Source organism: Pseudophryne corroboree, chromosome 12, assembly GCF_028390025.1.
Source record: "Pseudophryne corroboree isolate aPseCor3 chromosome 12, aPseCor3.hap2, whole genome shotgun sequence".
Taxonomy (NCBI): domain Eukaryota; kingdom Metazoa; phylum Chordata; class Amphibia; order Anura; family Myobatrachidae; genus Pseudophryne; species Pseudophryne corroboree.
Window position 1 is genome coordinate 119,953,161 of NC_086455.1, and position 24,146 is coordinate 119,977,306.

At 47.2% G+C, this 24,146-nt stretch overlaps 1 protein-coding gene across 1 annotated transcript in view; it reads left to right on the top strand.

Moving 5' to 3' along the window:
- Positions 1 to 24,146, top strand: part of LTK (leukocyte receptor tyrosine kinase) — a 307,777-nt gene that overhangs the window by 250,525 nt on the left and 33,106 nt on the right. The window contains exons 18-20 of the mRNA XM_063947926.1: positions 1,951 to 2,041; positions 5,425 to 5,489; positions 8,935 to 9,064. Coding sequence (XP_063803996.1) covers positions 1,951 to 2,041; positions 5,425 to 5,489; positions 8,935 to 9,064 — 286 coding nt within the window. The remainder of the gene's footprint in view (positions 1 to 1,950; positions 2,042 to 5,424; positions 5,490 to 8,934; positions 9,065 to 24,146) is intronic.

Here is a 24,146-nt window from a genome sequence, read left to right on the forward strand (position 1 = left end):
AACATAAATGCATTCTGTGCTTAGATTTAGGTCCCATCCCCATGATATCTCATTATGGTATCTAATTATTCCAAAATATGGAAAAATCTGTTATCCAAAATACCTCTGGTCCCAAGCATTTTGGATAAGGGATACTCAACCTGTACTAACATTTCCTCTGTGTCCTGAATAGAATTTTAGAATCCTGAATAGAATTTTTGCTAACATAAATACATTATATGTCTCCTATTGACGTTCTTCTTATAAACACAATACTTAATTTTATATTTGATATTGGTATTATTTTTTCCTTATGATTTATTCTGATTTGTATATATACATACCTCCCAACATGACCCTCTCCAGGAGGGACAGAATGCTCCGCTCCCGGACTTCTCCCCCAACGTATGACTGCCATCACCTGTAGTGAAACACCTTTCTTATCCATTTACCTATTCAAAACAGGTGCCAGCAATCATAATAAGAATATTGTATGCAAAGAATTATCTACCAACACAGCAACAGTTTAGACGAGCTTTAGGTGGGTATCTGGGGCAGAGTGGAAATTAGGGATATGAAAAGTCTAGCAAATTCTGAATATATGGATCTAAGATACATTCTGCCTATGTCTTCCCAGTTTTAGAGAGCAAAAAGTCCCAGCCTGTCCCATCAGCAGGTTCCAAGTTGACAGTGTCTAGGTAGATAGTCAGATATAATGAAGTCCAAGTTGACTGGAGGTGCCAAACTTGGATGTTTTTTTAAAGTGGCAAAACCATGCCTTGTAAATGATTGTCGCTTTTTAAAAAAAAGTCTGAGTTCGGCCGGGAACCTACATCTCTGGCCAACTCGGACTTCATTACATCCGGCCCAATAAGTCAACACCATATGGTCAATATGCATTAGGTCGAAAGAGTCAAAAAGTCCACAGGTAAAAGGTAGACCGTATTTAAGGTCGAGAGGTACAAAAGGTTGACAGGTTCAAAAGGTCAACATGACAATGCTTGACACACATATGGTCGACCCACATTTTTTGGGGGGTTTTACATGTTTCTCAACTTTTGCTTGATTTACCATCCACGTGGACTATGATTGGGAATAGTAACCTATGGCGAGCACTGTGGAAGTGGAGCAATCCACCTTGCCCAAAGCGTGGTGAGCGAAGCGAGCATCGAGGGTACACGTTTACACTGATTGTCGTCACATATGATGAAACATACAAAATAACACACACAAAAAACGGAAAAAATAACAAAAACTTGTCAACCATTTTCATGTCGACTTTTTGACCCTGGTGATCTTACCAACTGTCTACCTTATAACTGTCAATCTTTTGACCCTGTCACCTGATGCATGTCAACCATATGGGGTTGACCTAATGACTGTCTACCTATTTCCTGTAGATCTTTTATACCATTTCACATCTCCGACCGGTAGAGACATAGATCTGTTATTAATTGATTATCCCTGGGCAGCCATAGAAAGTAATTTACAGCCCTGATAATTGTATTGCATAAAGAGAAAGTATTATCATTTGTTACATTTGAATGATATGTAATCATATAAGGGGGTGATCCTAAAATATAGTAGCCAGGACACTGGATTAACATTTTTCTGGCATTAGCATTCCCATTTGGGAAGCAGTCCTGAAAGCCTCACAAAGCCATGTGCACAGATACTTCCCAGAATCGGGCTTGGTGGCATATTTACAGCAATATGAGCTGTTCTTTGTATTATGCAGCCTATTTAGCACCCAGTTTATGTCTTATGTACAGTATATTTAGCTCTGCAGACACATGGAGCTAGGTTTATACAAATAGTGGAGCAGGGAAAAGGCATGGTATGTATATGGCTACTTTAGTAACCTGACGCACCTTTCTATACCTTGAGGCATTTATATTGTGGAGTTGCACAAATGATAATCTGTGTTGTCTTTGCAAGGCTCCACATTCACACTTCTTTCCTCCTCACCAGAGCTCTCGGTCATGGCGCCTTTGGGGAGGTCTATGAGGGGCTTGTGGTTGGAATTTCTGGAGATCCTAATCCTCTTCAAGTAGCCATCAAGGTTAGTACTGTGAAAAGCAGATACAGGAAACATGAAGCAGTCGCTGTAGAAATCAGTATGCTGATATCAACCACAGTAGTTCTTCACCATTTATCTTAGCTGAACATCAATTTCCTCTTCTGTTTCTAGAGAGATGTACAGTAAGAGGGAAATTCAATTGTTTATGGGCGCCCAATATCCCGTCTAAAGTCACGGGAAACCGGGGGGGGGGGGGGGGGGGGTGGTATTCAAATGTTTTTTTTATTGTGCATGTCGCGCACAAACAGACCAGGTTTACCATCTAAAGTAATGAGAAAGGTGCTGTTTTTGGGCACCCAAACTGCACGTTTCAGCTGAAATGCCCCCCCCCCCTCTCCCCCACGGCTAATCACGCCCAAATGGAGTAACAATTGAATTGCTCAGCTGGGCGCCATCAAGAGGCAGCCATGGGGAAAATGGCGCCTAATCTATAGCTGGCAGTCGTATAACTGTAACTAGGCTGCTGCTTCCTGGTAAAGGTTGATGCAAAAACCTTTTTATTTGAGAAAAAATATATATAAACATATAAACCAAAGTTTATCAGGAAGCGCTGTCCAGTTAGAACAATTAGAATTTACTTGATCAAATGTTAGTTGGAAAAAAAAAAAAAAAATATATATATATATATATATATATATATATATACACATATACATAGATATATGGCCATATAGATACAATGGGCGGGATGTACTAAGCGAAAAATGCAGTAAACTCCCTGTTTACCGCATTTTCCTGATGTACTAACCCCCGGCCGGCAGGACAGCACCGCGTCGGGGTACGTCAGCTTTACGTCCATAGAAGCCTATGGGCTTCTCTCCGCGGCGCTGTGTGAGGGATCCGATCGGATCCCTCCCAGCATGCCCTGCGGCCGCCCCCATCACCCCGTGCATGCGCAGACTGACTTCTGGGGCTGAATCCCGGAAGTCAGGCTGCCGCTGCGCATCGCGGAGGACAGCTCTTATCGGAAGAGCTGTCCTCCGCAATGCTGATCGCATATGTTAGTACATATGCGATCAGCATCGTGGCGCAGGGAGGCGATGGGCGGCGATGTACATTAGTACATCCCGCCCAATGAAATAATATTTAAAAAAACAATTACATCAAAAAACAGTCAAATATATAGCAACCAATGATGTTTTTTAGAAACACTTTTGATTGCCAATTAATATTGTTAGTAGGTCAGTCAATATTAATATACGTAAACTCCTCCCATGCTGGTGTTAGTTATTCTCTCATGTTAATGGTTGTTCCACTGACAACATTACAGCTGTATCTAGGCACACGCGCACTCCTCAAGTGTAGAATAACACAACAGCTGAGAAACTCCTAAGCTATATAGGCCCCTGACTGATTTGTCTTGTATGTCAGACAACTTCTGTCATTACAAGACGAACAAGACCAAACCATGGCCTTAAATCATGCTGTTGTGTTTTCAAATACTTGTGTATTCGGCCTCTAGTTTCTTTAGTATTGTGATGTCAGTGAGCTCATATGTTTCATGATAATGGGGTCATTCAGACCCGGCAACAATAGCGGCCCGCAGCGTAATTTGCCAGTGGCCATGTGACCATACACATTGCGTTCGCATGCCTGATGGATGCGACCGTGATGTGATTGACAGGCAAGGCCGTTGTGGGGGTGTAGTTTCGGCGTTGTGGGGTTGGGGGGGCGCTGGGAAAACGTGACGCATCAGGAGGCGGCCCCACACATGCTGGACGGCCTCCAGCACGTGCAGTGATGAACACAGATCTGGCTGTGTATACAGTGATCTGCGTTCATCTCTGAATAACCCCCAAAGTGTGCACACAGGGGTGTAGCCAGAACTTGATGGGCCACATTGCAACAATTTGATGGGGCTCCCATCCCGATGGTTCTATAGAGACAGACACACCTCTCTCCGCAGCAGTTGTTAATGTTATGCCCCATAGTAGTGCCCTAGTTCACATTATGTCACAGCAAAGGACTGCCAGTACACATTATGCCACACAGTATTTCCAAATCACATTAAGACATAGGTGGTCATTCCGAGTTGTTCGCTAGCTGTTTTCAGTCGCAGCGCAGCATTTAGTCAAAAAAGCGGCACTTCTGCGCATGCGTAAGGGCCACAATGCGCACGAGCGACGTTCTTTCCCAACGGCCGAAGTAGTTTCACACAAGGGCTAGCGATGCTTTTCAGTCGCACTGCTCGCCGCAGAGTGATTGACATGAAGTGGGCGTTTCTGGGTGGTAACTGACCGTTTTCGGGGGGTGGGGGTTGGAATAACGCAGGCGTGTCAGATACAAACGCAGGCGTGCAGGGGGAAACGCAGGAGTGGCTGGCCGAACGCAGGGCATGTTCATGACGTCAAAACAGGAACTAAACAGTCTGAAGTGATCGCTAGTTAGGAGTAGGTCTGGGGCTGCTCAGAAACTGCACAATATATTTTTGTAGCCGCGCTGCGATCCTTTCATTCGCACTTCTGCTAAGCTAAGATACACTCCCAGAGGGCGGCGGCTTAGCATTTGCACGGCTGCTAAAAGCAGCTAGCGAGCGAACAACTCAGAATGAGGGCCATAGTGTCCACAGTTTGTATTATGCCACATTACAGTGTTGGCCCCAGTTCATATTGTGCCACACTATAGTGTCTCCATTTGAAATTGTGCCACATTACAGTGCCTCAGTTCATATTATGCAATATTACAATGCCCTTCAGGTCATTTTCTACCACATTACAATGAGCATGTCCAGGGGTATAACCATATACATTGTAGGAACCGAGGCATATGTTTGTAAGGGCCCCCATGTACTACCCAATGGTAAAGAATGTATATGCACTGTAACTTTGACACATACTTGCCGACATCCTGACTGCTCTCTCCAGGAGAGATGCAAAGAGGGGCGGGGCGGAGGCAGAAGGGGGCATGGTTATCATGACCGAGTGATTGAAGCCACACACCCCGCTCTGTAACGCCGATATTACTGGCATTATACTGCAGGGGGCGTGGCTATGATTATGCAATTCAGCAAGATTTGCGTCATCGACTGGCCGGACCGCCCACTTTACTCACTAAGTGGGTGGCCGGGCAGGAGGGGACTTTAAAAATCGGGAGATTTGCCTGCTCTTCCAGGGGGCCAGGAGGGCCACCCGATTTTTGTGAGTCTCCCGACCATTCCAGGAGAGTAGGCAAGTATGCTTTGACAAAAAGATGGGCCCCATAGCAGCTACACTCCCTGCACCTATGGTACTGTAGCTACACCCTTGTGCACCAGTAATTAGGAGGCATAGATGTTTTCATTGATGCTTTTATGGTAAAACAATGCCATATATATATATTTGCATTAACAATTTTTTCACAACCAATATCTTATCTTCTGGTTATAGACTCTGCCAGAAATCTGCTCTGAGCAGGATGAAATGGACTTTCTCATGGAGGCCCTGATAATCAGGTAACATTGTAGCTGGTTATACAGATGTGTTGTAGTACCTTTCTTGACATTCCATATGGAATGATTCCTGTACTACATAGCCAAAAATATGTGAACCCCTGCAAATTAGTGTGTTTGGCCATTTCAGCCACACTCATTGCGCAGGTGTTGCTGAAATAACTCTATATTCCATAAACAGTAGCATAATAAGTTGTACTGCAGAGCTCAGTGACTTCCTACGTGGCCCTGTCATAGGATGTCGCCTTTCCAGCAAGTCTGTTCTTCCCGTTTCTACCCTGCTAGAGCTTCTCCTGTCAACAGATATTGCTGATATTATGAAGAAAAAATGTCTTAGAGTAACAAGAGCTCAGCTGTGAGGAGGAAGGTCACAGAACGGGACCACTGAGTGCCAGAACATGTAGCCAGCACAAATAGTCTGTTCTCGGTTTCAACCCTCCATCCTAAAGACCAAGCTGCCAGTGGAAGCAACATCAGCTTAAGATCGGTTTTTCTGCAGATTTGTGGATTTGGGCCCTCATTCCGAGTTGTTCGCTCGCAAGCTGCTTTTAGCAGCTTTGCACACGCTAAGCCGCCGCCTACTGGGAGTGAATCTTAGCTTATCAAAATTGCGAACGAAAGATTAGCAAAATAGCGAATAGACACTTCTTAGCAGTTTCTGAGTAGCTCGAGACTTACTCGGCCAGTGCGATCAGTTCAGTGCTTGTCGTTCCTGGTTTGACGTCACAAACACACCCAGCGTTCGCCCAGACACTCCTCTGTTTCACCAGCCACTCCCGCGTTTTTTCGCACACACCCATAAAACGGCCAGTTTCCGCCCAGAAACACCCACTTCCTGTCAATCACATTACGATCACCAGAACGAAGAAAAAACCTCGTAATGCCGTGAGTAAAATACCTAACTGCATAGCAAATTTACTTGGCGCAGTCGCACTGCGGGCATTGCGCATGCGCATTAGCGACTAATCGCTCCGTTGCGAGAAAAAAATACAGAGCGAACAACTCGGAATGACCCCCTTGGTTTCCAAGTCTGCGAACAGCAGCACACAAACAGATTCATGTGCGCAATGCCAAACATTGGCTGCAGTGGGGTAAAGCAATCCGCATCGGACTCCAGAGCAGTGGAAGTACGTTCTCTGCTAGTGATGAGTCACATTTCAACATCTTTCTGTTTGATGGACGAGTCTGGGTCCAGCAAATGCCAGGAGGACGCATCCTGCTCAAATGTGTTATGCTAACTGTAAAGTTTAATGGAGGAGGAAAAGTGGCCTGGGGCTGTTTTTTCAGTTTGGCCTGGGTCTCTTTGTTCCAGTGAAAGGAAATCTTGGGTGTAGTATGTTATGCCGGCGGTCGGGCTCCCGGCGATCAGCATACCGGCGCCATAATCCCGACTGCCGGCATACCGACAGCTGGGCGAGTGCAAATGAGCCCCAAGGGGCTCATTTGCGCACGCTGCGGGCTCGGTGGCGCGCTACGTGCACCATGCTATCTGTTCTCCCTCCAGTGGGGTCGTGGACCCCCAAGAGGGAGAAGAACTGTCAGTATGCCGGCGGTCGGGATTCCGGTGCCGGTATGCTGGTCGCCGGGAGCCCGACCGCCAGCAAAGTGAAGACCACTTGAAATCTTAATGCTACAGTATAAAATGACTTTGTAGAGAATTGCGTGCTTCCATTTGGCGGAAGGCCCTTTCCTGCTTCAGCATGACAATGTCCTTGTATACAAAGTGAGGTCCATTAATAAAGAGTGTGCAGAAATTGGGGTGGAAGAACTTGACTGGCCTGTACAGAGCCGTGACTTCAACCCATTCAAACACCTTTGGGAAGACTTGGAATGCTGGCTGTGATTCAGTGCCTCACCTCACTAATGCTTTTTTGCCTGAATGGATGTGAATCTCCACAGCCATGCAGGCTTCCCGGGAGAGTGTGGTGGGGCCAATTCCATACGATCTCTTTGTTTTGGAATAAGATATTCAACTAGCATATATGGGTGTGGAGTTCACGTGATTGGTCGAGATATTTATGTGATGCCGGCTGTCAGTATACAGCCAGCGGCGTCCCACCAGCCTGGATCCTGGCAGTGAGTGCGTGCAGCGTGTGCCCTCGCGGACTTGGCTCGCCACAGGTTATATTCTCACTCAGGTGGTGACATGGGCGCACGAGTGGGAATAGCGGGCTGCGGTCGGTATTCCGGCTGCCGGCATCTTAGCCAGCTGTTGAGATTCTGGCATCGGTCTCCTTAATGCCGGGTTCCTGACAGCTGGTATATTCATTGCATCCGTTTGGCCATGTAGTGTACATACAGTTAACAGCGTTATTTCCTGACATCAACTGCCATCTTGTGGCTAATTCCTGAACTGCACACAGCCTATTAGGGAAATCTATAAACTTCAAGCGAAAATAAATTAACTTTTGTGGGGGATAGATAAGTGAAACATAGATGCAATATATTACCTGTGTAACAGTGCCCCATGCGATACGGTGTGGCCCCAATGTGTACTGTGGCATATGGGGCTGTCTTTGCTCTTGATGACATTTTTGGGACAATGGGTAACATTCAGCCTGTATGAGACCAGGCTGCTGCTGGCACGGAAATCCTCCTCACTCCTGCTCAGGAGCCACTTATCCTAAAGTGCTCTATGGGGGTCATTCCGAGTTGATCGCTCGCTAGCTAGTTTTAGCAGCCGTGCAAACGCTATGCCGCCGCCCACTGGGAGTGTATTTTAGCTTAGTAGAAGTGCGAATGGTTGTATCGCAGAGCGCCTGCAAAAAAAAAATTGTGTAGTTTCAGAGTAGCTCAAAACTTACTCAGCGCTCACTTCAGACTACTCAGTTCCGGATTTGACGTCACAAACACGCCCTGCCACGCCTGCGTTTTTCCTGGCACGCCTGCGTTTTTCCACACACTCCCTGAAAACGGTCAGTTGCCACCCAGAAACGCCCACTTCATGTCAATCACTCTGCGGCAAGCAGTGCAACTGAAATGCATCGCTAGACCCTGTGCAAAGCTACATCATTCGTTGTGCCCGTACGTCGCGCATGCGTATTGCGCCGCATACGCATGTGCAGAACTGCCGTTTTTTAGCCTGATCGTTGCGCTGCAAACAAATTCAGCTAGCGATCAACTCGGAATGACCCCCTATGTTGGCAGTAAGTAGCCATTATTCACAAACCCTATGAAAATGCTGAAGATATATAACAAACACAAGAGGCGCTTAATCCTGAAATTCCTGAACTGTGCTCGTTGCTAAAGTCACAAATGAACATGAATGCACTTAGGTTTCCTATTGGATCATTAAATAAACATGTAAAAGATATTAATCAATGAGAACAAAACAAAAAAAAAAACCTGTGGAACGTTATTTTAATATTTTTGTAATTCCTGTATTGTGAAATAACCTTTGAAGCAGGCAGCCAAATACTAATTGTGGTTCTCTGTCATCTTCTTACAGTAAATTCAATCACCAGAATATTGTGCGATGCATAGGAGTAAGTCTGCAAACGCTTCCCCGGTTTATCCTGCTGGAACTCATGTCTGGTGGGGATATGAAGAGTTTCCTCCGGCAGAATCGCCCGTGGGTGGTGAGTAAATGCTGACAAAGTTCTGTGTTAGAAAAATAAGGTTTACCATTCTAATTAATGGCACAAATGTATTGCCACCGCTGTTATGTAACATGATGAAGGGGAGCACAGATGGTGATGGTCAACATTTCTACCTCTATGTCCTGAGGATGAGTTCAGTTCCTGGCCAAGTCACCACTGTGTGGAGTTTGCATGTTCTTCCACATTTGTGTGGATTTCTGCCAGGTACTATGGTTTCCACCCACGCTCCAAAAATATACTGGCAGGCTAATTGGCTTCTGGCAAGAAATATGAACCCTAGTGTGTGTCCATGTGATAGGAAATATAGATTGTGCAGGGACTGATGTCAGTAATTGAAATATTCTCTATAGTGGCCTCCTGAGCAGACAGTCTCCCAGATTTATAGGGGATTTATACTTACATGTACGCCACTTTTACAGTTAACACCTGCTTGTTCGCCAAGCTCCGATGTTGTGGAAACGCATTGCAAATTGCTTGCTCGCTGGTACAGATGCCCTGACACTCTTAGCAAAATGCATGTTGGGGTGCCGGACACCTGCTGCAGATGTTCCGTGTCGGTCGGTTCCCCCATCCACATCTGGGACTGCCCAAAACTGAGACCCTTCTGCAGGGTTCCCAGTGCGAGATTTAAAAATGTGCCCCCCCCCACTCCCCCTCCAATGACAGTAAAAAAAAATGCACACACCCTCCCCCCCCCCCCTATAGTAAAAAAAGTAAACACCTCTGGAGAGCGCGTTCCTGGCAAGGGGGCGTGGTCTCGCTAGAAGGGGCGTGGTCTCGTCTGAGAAGACTACCTTACACCCCAGTTTTTGACCCTGCACCAACAGATCTCAGCCACCACAGGGAAAAAAAAATTATTCCATAATATTAAGCCCCACGCAGTAATGCCCCTTGCACCATATTATGCCACACACCGCAATGCCCTTGATACATTATGCCCTACAGTAAAGCTTCTAATTACTTTTAATTTACCTGCTGGTTGCCAGGGGTTTCATGCTCTAGGACAGGTGTCATGATCATTGCCAGGGCTGTGTAATGCCAGTTGCCAGAGCTGTGTGTAATGCCAGTTGCCAGGGCTTCAGCAGTTCCTGCACCTTTAAGACTAGAGTGGGCGTGTTGGAGGAAGCTGAGTGTGAGGAGCAGTGTGTAGTGTCAGTCCGATCCGTGATACAGCTGCATGCTTATTGCTGCACTGCACATCCTCCGGCCCACACTTCTCACCACCAGGTAAGGCGACAGCAGCACCTCTTCCCCAGCCAATTGGCAACTTCCGCCTGCTTCTCATCATACTACTGTGCTATGCCCTGGAGCTCCCCCTTCTCCCCGTCATTTGTACTCCGCTCAGGGATGGAGTTTCGGGTAATCACGCCTTCGGGCAAAGGCTTGTGGCGCCATATAAATAAAGGATAATAATAATTACACGAAACTCCGCCCCCCGCGTGGAGTAGTAATGATGGGGAGCACAAGGAGTCACCAAAAGTGCAGCGGTGAGCGCCCCGTGCGACGGTAAGCTTTGTTCACCGCAAGAAACGGCACTGCCCTTCTGGGACTCCGTCATTAAACTTGGTACAGAAATCCTTGGTGAAGATGTTCCTACAGATCCTATATTTTGGATTTCTCATACGTCCTAGAGGATGCTGGGGTCACATTCAGAACCATGGGGTATAGACGGGATCCACAGGAGACATGGGCACTTTAAGACTTTCAAAGGGTGTGAACTGGCTCCTCCCTCTGTGCCCCTCCTCCAGACTCCAGTTTTAGAATTGTGCCCAGGCAGACTGGATGCACTCTGAGAAGCTCTACTGAGTTTCTCTGAAAAAGACTTTTGTTAGGTTTTTTATTTTTGAGGGAGACTGCTGGCAACAGGCTCTCTGCTTCGTGGGACTTAGGGGAGAGAAGCAGACCTACGTCCAGTGAGTTCAAAGGCTCTGCTTCTGGCTACAGGACACCATTAGCTCCTGAGGGTTTGATCGCTAGGTGCTCGTTCCCAGAGCTGGCCGTCACCCCCCTTACAGAGCCAGAAGTCAGAAGACAGGTGAGTAGAAGAAGATCAAGAAGACTTCAGTGACGGCATTCTGAGGTACCGCACAGCGATCGCACGCTGCGCGCCATGCTCCCACACACACAGCAGCACTACAGGGTGCAGGGTGCGGGGTGGGGGGGGTGGGGGGGTGCCCTCAAAATAAACTGGCAAGAGGGGATATAAGTGCCTAGGCACTGTCCTAACCCCCGCCAGTATAAATATATATTTAAAAAAAGCGGGACTGAAGCGCGCCGTTAAGGGGGCGGAGCTTCGTCCTCACAGCTCACACAGCTCAGCGCCATTTTCCTCTACACAGGCAGCAGAGATGCTGGTCCTTCCTCACACTTCTGAATAAATATCAGGGTGCAAAACAGGGGGGGGGCACAGAAATATTGGTGCAATATATATTTAATATAAAAGCGCTGCAGGTCTGGGGCATTCTTTAGTGTTTCAGAACCGGTGATTAGGCGCTGGGTTGTGGGCTGGCAAACTCCCTCTGTGTCTCTCTAACAGACTTTACTGTGGGTCTGCCTCATATAAGCCGGTGTGTCTGTTGGTGTTTGATACACGTGTGTCGACATGTCTGAGGCTGAGTGCTCTTCCCAGGAGGAAGCTATATTAGGGACACAGACGTATGAGGGGGTGACCGTGTCGGCACCGCCGACTCTTGACTGGGTGAATGTCTTGAATGCAAATATGGAGCATATCAGTAAGAGATTAGAAATGTTACATACTGATTCCAATACTGACACGGATTCCAGTGTCAACTATAGTGATTCCAGTTTAGATCCAAAATTGGAAAAGAGCATTCAGTACATGATTAACATATTCAGTACATGAATAACATAAAATATTATTTTGCCTAGTTGCTACTCCCTGATACCGACACAGATACTGATTCCTGTGTCGACCAGATTGTTTCCTGATTAGATCCAATATTGTGCAGTACAATTAAGGATGTATTAACGTAACGGAGAACCCTGCTGTTCCGGAGGGTCTATATATGTATGTGGATTAATATATGTTTATATGTATATAGTATGTATATGTATGTATATATACAGATAGCTAATCTCATGTACTGAGCGCTCTGTTTGAGAAAGAATCCTGGTGGCTTCCGATGGTTATTCATTCCCGCCGCGGACAGAATAAAGTGTGAGTCACTCCCTGCTCTGCGTGGGACCATGTCACAAATCCAGTGGATCGTATACAGGAAGCTATGCTATATCCTAGCTATGTAACCACGGGTACCTTACTTAGAACTGCCATGGCAGGCGCATGGGTGAGTAGTAGTATTAGAAAATGATAGGATACCTTGTCGTCCGATATAGATACCCTGGAGAGAGATGGGATACTCCTTACGTTGGGTCATATCAAGGACGCTGCAGCATGCTTAAGTGAGACTGCAGGGGAAATTGGAATTTTGGATTCACAGGCCATTTCTATAGCGGTCTCGGCTAGGCGGTCGTTGTGCATTCACCAGTGGAATGCTGATACTGACGCCAAGAAGAAATGGAGCTTCTCCCCTATGAAGGGGAAGCCTTGTTTGGTGATGGCCTAGTTGATTTGATCTCAGCAATGGCCGCAGGTAAGTCAACCTTCTGGCCCTATGGTCAATCACAACGAATGAAGACGCATCATTATCGGATGCCGTCATCTCGACCCAATAGATGCACAAGACGTTAGATTCCCTTTTCTTTGCAGGTTTAGGAAAGGGAAGAGGGAAGAGGTCCGCAGTCTCTTCCAGATCACAGGTGCAGAAATCATCCTCTGCGTCCGCCGAATCCACCGCATGCCTCTGGGGCTCTCTTGCGGGAGGCCGCACCGGTGGGGGCGCGTCTAAAAAACAAAACAAAAAAACTCTTCAGTCAGTTCTGGATTCATTCAGAAAACTGGCAGTTTTCGAGACATTTCCCCTCAACGATTTTTCAAATCGGCCTTACCAGTTCTCCTCCGAACAGGGAGATAGGATGCAACGCATTACAAAAAAATTGTGTCTGAATCATGTCATTGTCCTGGTTCCCCCGTCACAACAGGGTGAAGCCGTTTAATCAAGCCTTTTTTCGTGGTCCTGAGACCGGACAGAGGCCAATCCTAAACGTAAATCCCTCGATTTCTACCAAAAGAAACTCGAATTCAAGATGGAATCTCTCAGGACAGTGATTTCCAGTCTGGTGAAAAGAGTTTTCATTATTTCGGTAGACATAAAGGATGCCTACTTACAGATTTCCATTTTCCTCTGCATCACTGAGGTTTGCAATTTAGAATTGTCATTACCAGTTTCAGACGTTGCCGTTTGGTCTATCCACGACTCCGCTGATTTTCACCGACATAATGGCGGAAATGATGGTTCTCCTTCAAAAGCATGGAGTCACGATTATCCCGTACTTGGACGATCTCCTGATAAAGGCGAGATCCAGGGACCAGTTGGTGCAAAACATTGCACTATCCCTGACAGTTCTTCAACAACATGGTTGGCTCCTAAACTTGCCAAAAGCAGAGTTAATTCCAACAACGCGACTGTCGTTTTTTGGGAAGGATACTGTACACAGAACTACAGAGTTTTTCTTCCAGGGAAAAAGGCTCTGGAACTTCAGAGCCTGGTCAAACTTGTTCTGAAACCAGCAAAAGTGTCAATCTCTCAATGCATTCGGTTGCTGGGAAAGATGGTTGCGGCCTACGAGGCCATTCAGTTGGCAGATTTCATGCCAGAGTGTTCCAGTGGGACCTGTTGGACAAGTGGTCCGGATCCCACTTACACATGCACCGAAGGATTATCCTGTCTTCTGAGACCAGAATCTCACTTTTGTGGCGGCTACACAGCTCTCACCTCCTGGAGGGGCGCAGGATCGGGATCCAGGACTGGATCTTGGTAGCCATGGATGCAAGCCTCCGAGGCTGGGGTGCAGTCACACGGAAGAAAATCTTCCAAGGAAGATGATCAAGTCAAGAAACTTGTCTCCACATAAACGTTCTGGAGTTAAGGGCCATTTACAATGGCCTTCTGCAAGCGGAACATATTCTTCGCAATCTGCTCGTATTGATCCAGTCGGACGATGTAACAGTAGTAGCATACATAAACCGCCAAGGCGGAACAAAAAGCAGAGCGGCGATGGCAGAAGCCACAAAGGTCCTCCCCGGGGCAGAAAGACATACAAACGCTCTGTCAGCAATCTTCATTCCAGGGACTTCTTCAGCAGACACGATCTCCATCCAGGAGAGTGGGGCCTCCACCAAGAGGTCTTCGCTGAGGTGACAAGTCGTTGGGGAGTTTTCTCAATGATGGCATCTCGTCTCAACAAGAAGCTTAAGAGATATTGTTCCAGGTCGAGAGACCCTCAAGCAATAGCAGTGGATGCACTGGTGACACCGTGGGTGTTTCAGTTGGTGTATGGATTCTCTCCATTTCCTCTCATTCCAAAAGTTCTAAAAATCATAAGAAGAACAAAGATTCGGGCAATCCTCATGGTCCCAGAATGGCCAAGGAGGGCTTGATATCCAGATCTTCTGGAATTACTCATAGAAGATCCCTGCCCTCTTCCTCTGCGCGAGGACCTACTATGGCAGGGGCCGTGCGTGTATCAAGGCTTACCGTGGCTACATTTGACAGCTTGGCTGTTGAGCACAAAATCCTAGCCGTGAGGGTATTTCCAGTGAAGTCATTACCTCACTTATTCAAGCCACAAAAAGGGTAACGTCTAAACATTACCACCGTAGTTGGAGAAAATATGTTCTTGGTGTGAATCCAAGAAGGCTCCTACTGAAGAGTTTCAGCTAGGATGTTTTCTCCATTTTCTACAAGCAGGTGTGGATATGGGCCTAAAATTGGGCTCAATTAAGGTACAGATTTCAGCCTTATCGGTTTCTTTCAGAAACAATTGGCCTCCCTTCCAGAAGTTCAGACTTTTGGGAAAGGCATGTTGCACATCCAACCTCCATTTGTGCCTCCTGTGGCACCGTGGGATCTTAATGTGGTGTTGCAGTTCCTTCCATCACATTCGTTTACACCTTTACAGAAGGTGGAGTTGAAGTTCACCACTTGAAAAGTGGTCATCCTGTTGGCCTTGGCTTCTGCAAGGCGAGTGTCTGAGTTAGCGGCTTTGTCTCACAAGAGCCCTTATTTGATCTTCCATGAAGATAGAGCAGAATTGAGGACACGTCAACAATTTCTGCCGAAGGTGGTTTCATCTTTCCACATGAACTAACCTATTGTGGTGCCTGTGGCCACTGACGCCTTCGTTGAGTCAAAGTTTCGAGATGGTCAGAGCTTTGAAGATTTATGTCGCCAGACCGGATTAGGAAAACAGAGGCTCTGTTTGTCCGGTTTGCTCCCAACAAGATGGGGTGCCCTGATTCCAAGCAGACTATTGCACGCTGGATCTGTGGTACGATTCAGCATGCTCATTCCACGGCTGGATTGCCGTTACCGAAATCGGTGAGGGCCCATTCTACTAGAAAGGTGGTCTCGTCCTGGGCGGCTGCCGGAGGGGTCTCGGCATTGCTACTTTGCCGAGCAACTACTTGGCAAACACTTTTGCTAAGTTTTACAAGTTTGGTACCTTGGCCGATGATGACCTCAAGTTTGGTCATTCGGTACTGCAGAGTCATTCGCACTCTCCCGCCCGTTCTAGAGCTTTGGTATAACCCCATGGTTCTGAATGTGACCCCAGCATCCTCTAGGACGTATGAGAAAATAGGATTTTAATACCTACTGGTAAATCCTTTTCTCTTAGTCCGTAAAGGATGCTGGGCGCCCGTCCCAGTGCGTACTGTATCTGCAGTTATTACTTGTGGCTACACACATGTTGTGTTATGGTTCCTGTCAGCATGTTGCTGCAATCGTTCATGCCGTTGGCTTGTATTCTGTTGAATGCCACGTTCTGCGGCATCCCTGAGGTGTGAGCTGGTAAGACGCTCACCGTGGTTTAACAATAAATCCTTTCCTCGAATTGTCCGTCTCCCTGGGCACAGTTCCTATAACTGGAGTCTGGAGGAGGGGCATAGAGGGAGGAGCCAGTTCACACCCTTTGAAAGTCTTAAAGTGCCCATGTCTCCTGCGGATCCCGTCTATACCCCATGGTTCTGAATGTGACCCCAGCATCTCCTCCAGCTGTTACAGTCTGGTTTTCAAAGATCGATTTTTATAGGGACGAAGACGATATTACCTCATCAGTGGGAGATAACCATGAGCAGTTCCGAGACACCTGGGGGGAGGGGAGGGGGGATGTAATAGGCTGTGAGAAATAGGGAGTGAGAGATTTGGGGGGGGGGGAGGGGTATGCAAATAGGTCAGTCTTTTTCGCCTAGGCGAAAAAAATGGACTTTTTGCTATTTTTAGGGCGAATGGGGATTTGCCCTATGCAACAGAAGGGCCGTTTTTTTGTCTAGACGAAAAATTCAGCAGGAGCAAAAAACATGTGGATCAGCGAATCCACATTTTCTCACCTGCGCCAGTGAAAAGGCAAATGTGAAAAGGCATTGGCGAAAATGTCTTAAAAACAGGTGAAAACGGGCCGTAATTGAATAGGCAGGGGGGCGAAATCAATAGCTCTGAGATTACCGGAGCAATTTGCATACCTCTCTTTGTGAGAGTTCTCCTGTGTTTGTTTTTTAAGTGGCAATCATTTACATGGCAAAATCAACCTGGTAAAGCCCTTGCACTGCTAGATATTATTCTTGCTAACGTTTTTGGAATGTCTGTTATTACTTTTGTTTCTTAAAGCTTTTTTTGTAGTTTCAAAACCAATAAAGACAATTTACACTGAAGTATTCTCTATTAAGCGATATTTAATGTGTGTGTGCTATGTAGTTAACAGAAGGGGGGTGGCTAGAAAAACACAGGCATGTCATTTTCTGTGCACTCCCTGGTCAGTGACTGTGGACCTAGGGGGTCATTCCGAGTTGTTCGGTCGCAAGCTGCTTTTAGCAGCTTTGCACACGCTAAGCCGCCGCCTACTGGGAGTGAATCTTAGCTTATCAAAATTGCGAACGAAAGATTCGCAATATTGCGAAAAGACTTCTCTGTGCAGTTTCTGAGTAGCTCGAGACTTACTCTGCCAGTGCGATCAGTTCAGTGCTTGTCGTTCCTGGTTTGACGTCACAAACACACCCAGCGTTCGCCCAGACACTCCTCCATTTCTCCAGCCACTCCCGCGTTTTTCCCAGAAACGGTAGCGTTTTTTCACACACTCCCATAAAACGGCCAGTTTCCGCCCAGAAACACCCACTTCCTGTCAATCACATTACGATCACCAGAACGCAGAAAAAACCTCGTAATGCCGTGAGTAAAATTCCTAACTGCATAGCAAATTTACTTGGCGCAGTCGCACTGCGGACATTGCGCATGCGCATTAGCGACTAATCGCTCCGTTGCGAGAAAAAAATAACGAGCAAACAACTCGGAATGACCCCCCAAATTCAGACCTGATCGCAGCAGCAAATTTGTTAGCTAATGGGCAAAACCATGTGCACTGCAGGGCTGCAGATATAACATTTGCAGAGAGAGTTAGATTTGGGTGGGATATATTGTGTCTGTGCACGGTAAATACTGGCTGCTTTATTTTTACACTGCAATTTAGATTTCAGTTTGAACATACCCCACCCAAATATAACTCTCTCTGCACATGTTACATCTGCCCCCCTCCTTCCCTGCAGTGCACATGGTTTTGCCCAACTGCTAACAAATTTGCTGCTGTGATCAGGTCTGAATTAGGCCCTGTGTATTCGTTCGCAGCTGGAGAGGCCCCGACATCTTAAGAGGACCACTCAATCTGAGATAGCCTAGACTTACTCATAGGTTCGATAGGCAACCAATATGCATCCAATGTTCCCGCTTATGTATGTGAGGTGGGGTTGCAAGTTGCCAGCAATGGGCATCTCTGCAAGTAAAATCGCATATGTGCATTTAGCTGCGTGCCTCTCTGAATCAGGCCCAAGGCCCTCTACTGCCTCACAATGATAGTGCCAGAGACAAGGTTCTGTGACCTAGGTATAGAGAACCCAGATGTCAAGATTTCTATACCCTCCATCCTCCTATTTAGCTCTCGATCCAGTAAGTCTGGTGGATTTCTGGACTGACTGGGGTAATCCTGGATGGGCGATAAACCTAGTCAATCCTTCAGGAGCTAGGTCGACTTAGGCAAATGCCTAGGACAAAAATTCCCAAAGCCAGCCCTGTGTGTGTATTTAGGATCAAATAAACTGAAATAATAAGATTTTAAACCTACCGGTAAATCTTTTTCTCGTAGTCCGTAGAGGATGCTGGGGACTCCGTAAGGACCATGGGGATAGACGGGCTCCGCAGGAGACATGGGCACTTTAAGAAAGACTTTAGATCTGGGTGTGCACTGGCTCCTCCCTCTATGCCCCTCCTCCAGACCTCAGTTAGAGAAACTGTGCCCAGAGGAGACGGACAGTACGAGGAAAGGATCTTTGTTAATCCAAGGGCAAGATTCATACCAGCCACACCAATCACACCGTATAACTTGTGATATACTACCCAGTTAACAGTATGAAAACAACATAGCATCAGTCCAAGACCGATGAAAATTATAACATAACCCTTATGTAAGCAAAACTATATACAAGTCTTGCAGGAGTAGTCCACACTTGGGGCGGGCGCCCAGCATCCTCTACGGACTACGAGAAAAAGATTTACCGGTAGGTTTAAAATCTTATTTTCTCTTACGTCCTAGAGGATGCTGGGGACTCCGTAAGGACCATGGGGATTATACCAAAGCTCCAAAAACGGGCGGGAGAGTGCGGATGACTCTGCAGCACCGATTGAGCAAACAGGAGGTCCTCCTAAGCCAGGGTATCAAATTTATAAAACCTCGCAAGGTGTTTGAACCCGACCAAGAAACCACTCGGCCCAGCTGTAGAGCCGAGACCCCTCGGGTAGCCGCCCAAGAAGAGCCCACCTTCCTAGTGGAATGGGCCTTGACCAATTTAGGTAACGGCAATCCAGCCGTTTCACGCTCGCTGAATCATGTTACAGATCCAGTAAGCAATAGTCTGCTTTGAAGCAGGAGCGCCAACCTTCTTGGATGCATACAGGACAAACAGTGCTTCTGTTTTGTTTTTTTTCTGACTCTAGCCGTTCTGGCTACGTAAGTTTTCAAAACCCCGACTACATCAAGGGACTCTGAATCCTCCAAGTCACGCGTAGCCACAGGCACCACAATAGGTTGGTTCATATGAAAAGATGACACCACCTTAGTCAAGAATTGAGGACGGTTCCGCAATTCCGCTCTATCCATATGGAAAAAAACCAGATAGGGGCTTTTATGAGACAAAGCCGCCAATTCCGACACTCGCCTAGCCGAAGCCAAGGCTAACAACATGACCACCTTTCAAGTGAGATATTTTCACTCCACCATTTTAAGTGGTTCAAAACAGTGCGCCTTAAGGAAACTCAACACCACGTTAAGGTCCCAAGGCGCCACCAGAGGTACAAAAGGAGGCTGAATATGCAGCACTCCCTTCACAAAAGTCTGTACTTCTGGGAGAGAAGCCAATTCTTTTTGAAAGAAATTGGATAAGGCCGAAATCTGAACCTTAATGGAGCCTAATTCTAGGCCCAAATTCACACCAGTTTATAGGAAGTGAAGGAAAACGGCCCAGATGGAATTCTTCCGTAGGAGTATTCCTGGCCTCACCCCAAGAAACATATTTTCGCCATATACGGTGATAATGTTTAGTTGTCACGTCTTTCCTAGCCTTTATCAGCGTATGAATGACCTCATCCGGAATGCCCTTTTCCGCTAGGATCCGGCGTTCAACTGCCATGCCGTCAAACACAGCCGCGGTAAGTCTTGGAACAGACCGGGCCCCTGTTGCAACAGGTCCTGTCTTAGAGGAAGATGCCACTGATCTTCTGTGAGCATTCTCCTGCAGATATGGATATCAGGCCCTTCGTGGCCAATCTGGAACAATGAGAATTGTCTACACTCCTCTTTTTCTTATTATTCTCAACACCTTTGGGATGAGAGGAAGAGGAGGAAACACATAGACCGACTGGAACACCCACGGTGTCACTAGGGCGTCCACAGCTACCATCTGAGGGTCTATATTGACCTGGCGCAATATCTTTTCAGCTTTTTGTTGAGGCGGGACGTCCTCATGTCTATTTGGGGCAGTCCCTACTGACTTGCAATCTGTGTGAAGACTTCCTGATGAAGTCCCCACTCCTGGATGCAGGTCGTGTCTGCTGAGGAAGTCTGCTTCTTAGTTGTCCACTCCTGGAATGAACACTGCTGACAGTGCGCTTACATGATTTTTCGCCCAGCGAAGAATCCTAGTGGCTTCTTGCCACTCTGCTCCTTGTGCCGCCCTGGCGGTTTACATGAGCCACTGCAGTGATGTTATCTGATTGGATCAGTACTGGTAAGTCGCGAAGCAAGGTCTCCGCTTGACGAAGGGCGTTGTATATGGCCCTCAGCTCCAGGACGTTGATGTGAAGACAAGTCTCTTGACTTGACCCAAGACCCTGGAAGTTTTTCTCCTGTGTGACTGCTCCCCAACCCCGGAGGCTCGCGTCCGTGGTCACCAGAATCCAGTCCTGAATGCCGAACCTGTGGCCCCCTAGAAGGTGAGCACCCTCACAGGAGAGATACCCTGGCCCTGGGAGACAGGGCGATCAACTGATGAATCTGTAGATGTGATTCGGACCTCTTGGCAGTAGGTCCCATTGGAAGGCTTTGTATGACGCCACCATCTTTTCCAGGACTCGAGTGCAGTAATGCACTGACATCTGTTTTGGCTTCAATAGGTTCCTGACCAGAGTCATGAGTTCCTGAACCTTTTCTATCTGCAGATAAACCCTTTTCTGGACTGTATCCAGAATCATGCCCAAGAAAATCAGACCAGTTGTAGGAATCAACTGCGACTTCGGGATATTGAGAAAACAGCTGTGTTGCTGTAACACCTTCAGTGAAAGTGATACTAATTGCGACATCCTGCTTGCGCAGGAGCACCATCATTTCCGCCATTACCTTGGTGGAAATCCTTGGTGGAAAACCCTGGTAATGAGAACCTGTACCGCAAATCTTAGGTACGCCTGATGAGGTGGATATATGGGAACATGAAGGTATGCATCCTTTATGTCCAGGGATACCATAAAATCCCCCCATTTCTAGGCTGGCGATGACCGCTCTGAGCGATTGCACCTTGAACTTGAACCTTTTCAAGTATAGGTTCAAGGATTTTAAATGTAAAATGGGTCTGACCGAACTGTCCGGTTTCGGGACTACTAACAGGGTTGATTTACTACCCCTTCTCATGTAGAAGTAGGGGAACATTGACCACCACCTGTTGATGATACACTTTGTGAATTGCATTTAACAGTCGCTCCCTTTCTGGGGGAGAAGCTGTTAAGGCCGATTTGAGAAACCGGCGAGGAGACACTTGTTCGAACTCCAGCTTGTAACCCTGGGAAATAATTTCTATTGCCCCGGGATCCACCTGTGAGTGAACCCAGATGTGGCTGACCAGTCGAAGACGTGCCCCCCCTGTGGCGGACTCCCTCAGCGGAGTTCCCGCATCACGCTGTGGATTTTATAGAGGCCGGGGAGGACTTCTGCTCCTGGGAACTAGCTGTGGTTGGCAGCTTGTTTTCCCTGACCTTACCTCTGGCAAGAAAAGACTATCTTCGTACTCTCTTGTTTTTATATAACCGAAAGGACCGCATGTGTTAATGTGGTGCTTTCTTAGGCTGTGAGGAAATACATGGCAAAAATTTATTCAGCTGCAGTAGTTGTGGAGACCAGGTCCAAGAGACCTTCCCCAACCAATTCCTCACCCTTGTAAGGTAAAACCTCCATATGCCTTCTGTCCATTGCCGGGTCCATAGGACTTGTCTAGCAAAATTCGACATAGCGGTGATTTCTAGAACTCAGTAGGCCAATGTCTCTTTGAGCATTTCCCATATATAAGACAGCATCTTTAATATGACCCAGGGTCTATAAACCGGTATCCTTATCCAGGGTATTAATTTCCGTCGATAAGGTACCTATCCTTGCTGCTACAGCGCTACAAACCCAAGCCGACACTAACGCCGGGTTGAGTAAGGTACTAGATTGTGTAAATAGACTTCCAGGTAGCCTGCTGTCTGCGATCCCTGAGGGTAACCATAATGGCAGCGCTACCTTTTTTGGATAAGCGTGTCCAAGCTTTTTTCCCTCTTGGGGAAGATTCTTACCGTATCCTGTCCTTAGTCGGGGAAGGATACGCCCTAAGAATCCATTTTTGGGAATCTGCAGTTTCTTGTCTGGAGATTTCCAAGCCTTTTCAATAACTTGTTCATGAGATGGGGGAAAGTTTACCTCAGGTTTCTTTACCCTATACATGTATACCCTCGTGTCAGGGACAGGGGGTTTGATATGCAAATCATCTTTTATTGCAATAATCATATATTGAATACTTTTAGCCAATTTTGGCTGTAACTTTGCATCATCGTAGTCGACACTGGAGTCAGAATCCGTGTCGGTGTCTGCGACTATTATTTGGGATAGTGGGCACTTTTGAGACCCTGAAGGCCCCTGCGACATAGGGACAGACATGGGTTGACTCCCTGGCTGTTCCTTCTCATCTTTTGTGCAATAAATTTACATTAGCACTTAAAACATTCCACATACCCATCCAGTCAGGTGTCGGCGCTGTCGACGGAGACACCACATTCATTTGTTCCCCCTCCTCCCTAGGAGAGCCTTTTACCACAGACATGTCGACACACGCGTACCGACACACCACACACTCAGGGAATCCTCTTATCTGAAGACCGTTCCCCCACAAGGCCCTTTGGAGAGACAGAGAGAGAGTATGCTAGCACACACCCCAGCGCTATATGACCCAGGAAAAACCACAATAAACATATGTTTACCCAGTAGCGCTGTGTATAAATGTATATATGCGCCTAATTATGTGCCCCCCCTCTTCTTTAAAACCCTCTTTAACCGTGGTATAAGCAGGGGAGAGTCCGGGGAGCTTCCTCTCAGCTGTGCTGTGGAGAAAATGGCGCTGGTGAGTGCTGAGGGAGAAGCCCCACCCCCTCGGCGGCGGGCTTCTGTCCCGCTCAAATATACTGAAAACTGGCGGGGGCTCTTATATATATACAGTGGCCAGCTGTATATATACTACTTTTGCCAGAAAAGAGGTTTATATGCTGCCCAGGGCGCCCCCCCTGCGCCCTGCACCCTTACAGTGACTGCCGTGTGTGAGGTGTATGGGAGCAATGGCGCACAGCTTCACCGCTGTGCGTTACCTCAGTGAAGATCATGAAGTCTTCTGCCGCCTCTGAAGTCTTCTTTTCTTCTCATACTCACCCGGCTTCTATCTTCCGGCTCTGCGAGGAGGGCGGCGGCGCGGCTCCGGGACGAACTCCAGGGTGAGACCTGTGTTCTGACTCCCTCTGGAGCTAATCGTGTCCAGTAGCCTAAGAAGCAGAGCCTTGAAACTAACAGAAGTAGGTCTGCTTCTCTCCCCTCAGTCCCTAGATGCAGGGAGTCTGTTGCCAGCAGGCTCCCTGAAAATAAAAAACCTAACAAATATACTTTCTGTCAGAAAGCTCAGGAGAGATCTCTGAAAAGCACCCAGTCTCCACTGGGCACAGTATCAAACTGAGGTCTGGAGGAGGGGCATAGAGGGAGGAGCCAGTGCACACCCAGATCTAAAGTCTTTCTTAAAGTGCCCATTTCTCCTGCGGAGCCCGTCTATCCCCATGGTCCTTACGGAGTCCCCAGCATCCTCTAGGGAGAAACCTAATTTATAGGGCGGAATGCAACCAAATGCAATACTGAATAGTGTTAGGAATGAGTGCCTGGAGCTATTCAATTAGCAGCCAACTAGAAGACCTCAGGAGAGTGCGAGTGAGCTTCCAGCCTGTACTAACAGCATCGCTACTGGCACTTAAGTCGGAGAATGACATTTACTGCAAATAAACTGCATCTCCCAACTTAAGTGCTGGGCGTGATAGCGCTAACTGGTAAATTCGGGCACTCATTCGAGGCGTTATTCAATATCACATTTAGTTGAATTCCCCTC